General features: G+C 45.8%; 1 protein-coding gene across 1 annotated transcript; it reads left to right on the top strand.

Moving 5' to 3' along the window:
* The first annotated feature begins 548 nt into the window (after window positions 1-548).
* Window positions 549-5497, top strand: Ppp1r3c (protein phosphatase 1 regulatory subunit 3C). Its single transcript, XM_028773487.1, has 2 exons — window positions 549-650; window positions 2860-5497. Exons 1-2 carry the CDS (start codon window positions 637-639, stop codon window positions 3797-3799), a joined length of 954 nt encoding a protein of 317 aa, XP_028629320.1. The 5' UTR covers window positions 549-636; the 3' UTR covers window positions 3800-5497.
* The last annotated feature ends 1133 nt before the right edge of the window (window positions 5498-6630 follow it).

Here is a 6630-nt window from a genome sequence, read left to right as displayed (position 1 = left end):
AGAGTCTCACTAGGCTGTACAGACTGGCCCTCTGCCTCTTCGTTTCATGGGCTCACGTGTTTTCTTAACATTTGAGTGGTTGTGTGGCTTTATTTGTGGAGGAAGAAGAGCCAGCCAACTTCTTTTTGCTTGGATACACAAAGCGAGGAGCACCACGAGCATTTCAAATAACACAGACACCGGGTGGAGCCACAACTTTCTGAACTCAAGAGTCAACTCTGCACAGATCCACGCGTTTCCATAGGAGACCCCGCCAGGCTCGCACATGCTGCAGAAGGCCAGCTGCGAGCCGTGAGCTACGTGCTGCACGCCAGGTTCCGGGAACACGGCTGGGTCCCGCTGGCCCAGGGCTCCTGAACACTGCGGCCGCCTTCCAGCACGCTCTGGTCACATCCAGCCCCGCGGTGATCACGTTCCAGGGACAGGGGCTCGTGCCCCAGCTGCACAGTGGTTGGCCCGGGCATCCGGCCTTTGATTGGTCCGAGGGGCCGGCTCACGTGATCGGGCTCTGTTAAGCTGCCCCCGCGGTTGCCCGCGGTCAGTCGGCCGGCTGGACCGCGGCGCTGCATCTGCTAAGTGCTGGGTGCGAAGTTGCTCACGGTGCGGTTGTCGCGGTCGCCGTTGCCTTTCGACCCAATGAGCTGCACTAGGTAGGTTCAATGCAACTCTGCGCGCTAATGGAGGGGAATCTGCAGCTGTGGGGACTTCGGGGGCTTCTGTGGTTTTGTCTTCTCTGCAGCTGGGAGACTCCCGGGGTTGATGGCTGAGTTGAATCGTCCCGGAGGCTTTGAAGGGATGGAATTTGAGTTGTATTCCTTAACGCCTGTTTTGGGAATCTATAACTCAAAGCAGAAACTGCCTCAGTGAGTCAGCTTTAGCTGGGATTCCCTTGCTGAATTGACTCTGTTGCCTTTGAGCTCAAAGACCCAAGCACTTGGGGGCAGCTTAGTTTTGCACCCTTACATTGTTGGTGAGGTAGTTTAGCCTGTGGCAAAAGTTATGGGAGGATTTTGCATTTCTTTTTTTCCCCACTTTCCCTAGCCTGGTTTGTCATAGAAAATTCAGTCTTAAGAGTTTGAGCAAACTATTATTTTTAAATCTTGGCCGGGACTTAGAATTCCAGGGAAATAGCCCAATACTAAGATGTTCTATAAATGCAGAAGTAAAAAAGAAGGGGGAAAAACCCCACCCCAGCTCAACCAATAAAAAGGAACAACAACTCAACCAGTCAACCAAGATCATCTCATGAAATGTTGCTTCTCCAGTCGTAACTTAGTCCAAGAATTCTCCCTCCCCAAATCCTGCCTGTTAATGGTTGTGAGACAAATGGATCTTGAGTTTTTGTTACTGGAAGTTTATAATCCTCTCAGAAAAACCCTAGAGCTATGAAAGTGAGTTCTGAATACGTTCTTTACCGACCACTTTGTGATGATGACCATATACAGGGGTGCTTAGTTAGCACTGGTGTGAAGAGAATTCTCTCTCTGTCTCTCTCTGTCTCTCTCTGTCTCTCTCTGTCTCTCTCTCTCTCTCTCTCTCTCTCTCATATATATGATCAAAATGTTATATTCATATATGAATTATTAAAGAATAAATAATAAAGCCAGACTCCAAAATGGCACCTACTGTATTTCATGTTTTTCTGATCTGTAAGGCTGAAATTGGAGAGAAGAATCCTAATTCCATAAGTGTGGAAATAGAGTATAGTTCAAAGGAAAGAAAGGCCAGAAAAAGTCTTGATGGATGATTCTTGGTTTGACGTGAACCATTGTTACTGCCTTTCTACTTGTAAGTACCAGCTGCCTAACAATGGGACACCACGGAAGCCCAAACCAGTAGACTCTGTAATTCCATCAGCAAAGATAGTGAACATCTCAGTGTTTTCCCCTGTAGTTTTTCAGTACTTATAAATTCATATTTCTACAGTGTATTTTAAAACAGTTCAATTTCAGGTTATCAGTTTTTAAAGCTACACTTTATCTTGTACATATAATGTCCACCACAGGCTACATGATAGGGCTATAGTAAAGTGGTTATCATTGGACAGAATGAATGGGTCTGCTCTCCCAGCATCCAGCCATTCCAGTCACAGTTGGACCTGTCACAGGCATTTTTATATATGAAATGTAGGTTGTTTAAAGGTTTTCCTTTAGTCTGTGAGATGTTGGCTGCTGTCACAGTTGGTCACTTGTGAAAAATGAGGATTACTATGATAAGATGCAAAAGTCATTCTTTCTTTTAACAAGCGTCACTCTAAGGACAACACTGACATTTTACAAATTGTTTCATTTATCTCTTTCCAAGTGGATTACTGCTCCTGAGAAGTAAAACTGATTCAAGAACCAAAATAAGAAGTAGCAGCCAGAGGGAGTGAGAGGCTCTGTTTGAGACTGTGATTATGGAAGAAGCTGTCTGGCCAGTAGACTCTTTGGGGGAGCTTTAAGACCATGTTTACCTTGCTGGCCCCATGCCATGAAGCGCCACTGTAGTGGTTCTAAGTCCTAGGAATCTGAATTTTTTTTCAAAGAAAAGAAACTCCTCAGGTCTTGTTGACCTGACAGGTTTAAGAAACACTGGCCCAGAACAGAGTACATAATCCCAAGAGCTGTGTCAGACATGATCAGATCGAGCCCTCTGGTTTCTCAGATGGGGAAACTGAACCCTCTCAGGCAGTTTACACATGGACCCAGCAGCCTGCCAAGCACAGAGCTTGACTGCAGATCTAATCACCCCGAGCGCTCTCCTTTTCTTCATTTGATAGCACCTCCCTGCACTGGAGTAACTATCGTGTGTGCATTTGGGACCAAGGGGAGGAGGCCCCAGACCTCTGTGGTTACCATTCTTTCTTTTCCATTCCAGAATGATCCATGTGCTGGATCCACGTCCTTTGACAAGTTCAGTCATGCCAGTGGACATGGCCATGAGGATTTGCTTGGCTCATTCTCCACCTCTGAAGAGTTTCCTGAGTCCTTACAATGGTTTTCAACGAAGAAATTTTGTGAATAAATTGAAACCTTTGAAACCATGTCTCAGTGTCAAGCAGGAAGTCAAGTCACAGAATGAATGGAAGAGCCCGCACAACCAAGCCAAGAAGCGGGTCGTGTTTGCCGACTCCAAGGGGCTGTCACTCACTGCTATCCATGTCTTCTCCGATCTCCCAGAGGAACCTGCGTGGGACCTGCAGTTCGATCTCTTGGACCTTAACGATATCTCTTCCAGCTTAAAACTTCATGAGGAGAAAAATTTGGTTTTCGATTTCCCCCAGCCATCAACCGATTACTTAAGTTTCCGGGACCGCTTTCAGAAGAACTTTGTCTGCCTCGAGAACTGCTCTCTGCAAGATCGGACAGTGACAGGGACTGTCAAAGTGAAGAATGTGAGCTTTGAGAAGAAGGTTCAGGTCCGGGTCACCTTTGACACCTGGAAAACCTACACAGATGTGGACTGTGTGTACATGAAGAATGTTTACGGCAGCTCAGACAGTGACACCTTCTCCTTTGCCTTCGACCTGCCCCGTGTCATTCCAACTGAGGAGAAAATCGAGTTCTGCATTTCTTACCATGCCAATGGGAGGGTCTTCTGGGACAACAACGAGGCACAGAACTACAGAATTGTCCACGTACAATGGAAACCTGACGGAGTGCAGACTCAGGTGGCACCCAAAGACTGTGCATTCCAACAGGTGCCCCCTAAGACTGAGTTAGAACCCACTGTCTTTGGCAGTCCAAGGCTTGCTAGTGGCCTCTTCCCAGAGTGGCAGAGCTGGGGGAGAGTGGAGAACTTGGCCTCCTATCGATGAGTTAGGCAATCTATAGACTGGCTTTGTCTGATCATAATCCTCATGCAATTCTAGGTCTATATTGCTCAATATTAGGAAGTCTTAGTTACTTTCTATCAGTAGATTTAGGTCTGAGCTGTTGGGGCCTGGCTAGAGAAGCCATAGCCACTTGAGAATTTAGTGTTGGGGTCTATGAGGGTGATGCCGCCAGCTTTGTTCTGAAGGATCAAGGACAGCCTGGGAACTGGTTTTATAGAAGCAACACCCTTTTTGGGGGTGCCTTTTTCCACTTCCCTCTCAGTTCACTAGCTTTCACTTTGAATAAGGAAAGGTTTGAAGTCAGTTGATGGTGATGGAATGCTGAGGTAAGGGTGTGAGGAATGTGAAATGTTTATGCTAAGACTCTGAGGCTCAAGTCAGAGGAGGAGCAATGGCTAAATCGATAGTTAACTATTGGTGGGAAAACAGAAAGTTACCTTGTGTTTCGGAATGGGTTCTTCGGGCTTCTCTTGAGGAAATAGCTCCACGATGGGAAAGAAACCCATTCTATGCATCCTTGCATAGAAAAATAAAAGGGTGTTGGATGGTACTGGGGGAAGATGAACTGTAGTTCTGAAGAGTCAAGATCTTGAAGGTTAGAGACGTAGCTCAGTTGGTAGTGTGCTTGCCTAGTGTGCGAGAAGACCTGAGTTCCAGGTCTAGCACCACATAGCTGAGGGTGGCAGCACATGCCTCTACTCCCAGTATGTCATAGTGGAGGTGGAGGCAGGAGGATCAGAAATCCAAGGTCATCCTTGGCACACAGAAAGTTGGAGGCTAGCTTGGGCTGTACGAGTCCGTCTCAAGGAAACAATGATATCAAAAGATCTCTTTCAGTTTAAACTCGGTCTACCAGAAACCATGTTTTGGAGAGTCCTGAAACAAATCTGGCTTTGCATTCTTAATCGGATAAGCGGCTTTGTGATGAAGGCATCATTCTTGGGTTCTTGCTACAGAATGCTGCCTAACATCAGGCGTGTTGTCACTAATGGCTAGCAGCATGTAGGGACTCCACATCATGTCAAAGAGAGCTCTTTCAGTGCCTTGGTTAAACCAGAACACTGTAGCTGTTTAAACGAGATACCTGAATGGCCATCTAATAACTCATGAATTTTTGGGGCCTTATTTGGAGGTCTAGTCACTGGCGTTCTCCTGAAATGATCAGGAGTGCCGTCAGTGTGCACAACTCATGTCCTTCATATTGAAGGTGACTCATCTTTCTGCCACACTTTTTTGATGTGATGTTTGAAGTGGAGACTGACACCAGAGTCTCAATGCAAGAATCCAGGACCTTGCACATGAAAGTATCAGTCTATCTCATGCTTACCTTTGTCTTGCTGTTTTCATTTCTAGTCAAAATGCTTTTTTTAAAAAACATAGATATGGATTATTTTGAGTGTGAACTGTTTTTTGTGTGCGCATAAATCCACTTTGTGGGATCTTGAGGACAGGTGTCCTGGGATGACTGCCGTTATCAGTGTGCATGTCCTTTGAGGCATGTTGGGAAAGTGCAGTGAATTGTAACATATGTGATCTGCCATGCTGGAAAAACACGATTGGGATACCTCCCCTGTTGACGGTATTTGAGGTTTGGCTAGCATCCGTAAAGTTCTCTGCTGTAAATATCTACATTGTCCCTGTGAGCTTCTCACTTTAAGAATAAATGTGCTTGGTAGAAGATCTGAGAATGTTTTCTTTCCCCAAACCATAACTGGTCAAATCAGAAAGGTAGTAACTAAAGTTCTGTTTTGCCTAGCAACGACCAAGCAAGCTGGTTTGGACCAGGAAGTGGATCAACCTGCACACATTCATTTGCCTCAGACTCACTAGGGACCTCAGGTCCTGTGGCCTGACAGCAGGGGCTTGGGTCCAGAGGCAGTAAGCTGAGCTGCTGTAATTGTCCTCGGCTAAGGCTCCTTCTTATCTTACATACTTTGTGCTGGGCCAGGCTTATCTTGGGTGCTACCTGTCATTTTTTACAGTGGGGGAGGATGATGTGGGAGGTGTGGAATAGCTCTTACTTTTTCAGCTCTGGTATCTTTCTGAGGGCAAAGCTTGGAACTGCAGAGAGACCCCAGGAAGGGCCGGCCTATGGGTCTTAGTCTTGGTCTGAAGGGGAAGTACAGCTCTTTAGGGTGAGTCCACAGGTCCACGAACCTAAGCTGCTCTTCCAGTTTTGCCTAAAATTTCCATAAAAGTATCACACTGTGTCTTTATTATTATTATTTAAATTTATTTATTTATTTACATCCTAATTGCTTTCCCCTTCTTAGTCCTCCACCCCAGAGTCCCTCCCCACACCCCTCTCTTTCTCTGAGAAGGTGAGTCCCCTCTCATCTCTGATTGAGGCAGACAAGGCAGCCCTGTTGGAGACCGAATACCACAGTCAGGCTACAGCTTTAGGGACAGCCTCCACTCCAGTTGTTGGGGGACCCACATGGAGACTGAGCTGCACATCTGCTACATATACTTCACACTGTATCTTTAAAAAACTTTTATTGAAAAAATTTTATATACTTTGATATTTTTCCCTCCCGGAGTTCCTCCCAGATCTTCCCTACCTATTCAACTTTTTATTTTTAAAAAAATCTCTTTATAAAACAAACAAGCAGGAAAGAAATACCCTTCCCATGCAAAATGGAAATGAAAATAAACAAGCAAAAGACCCATAAGACAAAAAAAAAAGCCCAAGCAAAACAAAATGAGACAAAAAGTCTACAAAAAATACCCGAGTTGTTACGTGTTGGCCCTACTCCTGGGCATGGGGCCCGCCCTGGAGTGTGGTTAATATATCCACTGACACTTCATGGGAA

The sequence above is a fragment of the Grammomys surdaster genome, unplaced genomic scaffold (genome assembly GCF_004785775.1).
Source record: "Grammomys surdaster isolate TR1022 unplaced genomic scaffold, NIH_TR_1.0 229, whole genome shotgun sequence".
Classification (NCBI taxonomy): domain Eukaryota; kingdom Metazoa; phylum Chordata; class Mammalia; order Rodentia; family Muridae; genus Grammomys; species Grammomys surdaster.
Note: the sequence above shows the minus strand (reverse complement) of the source record. Positions and strands in the feature narration are given on the sequence as shown.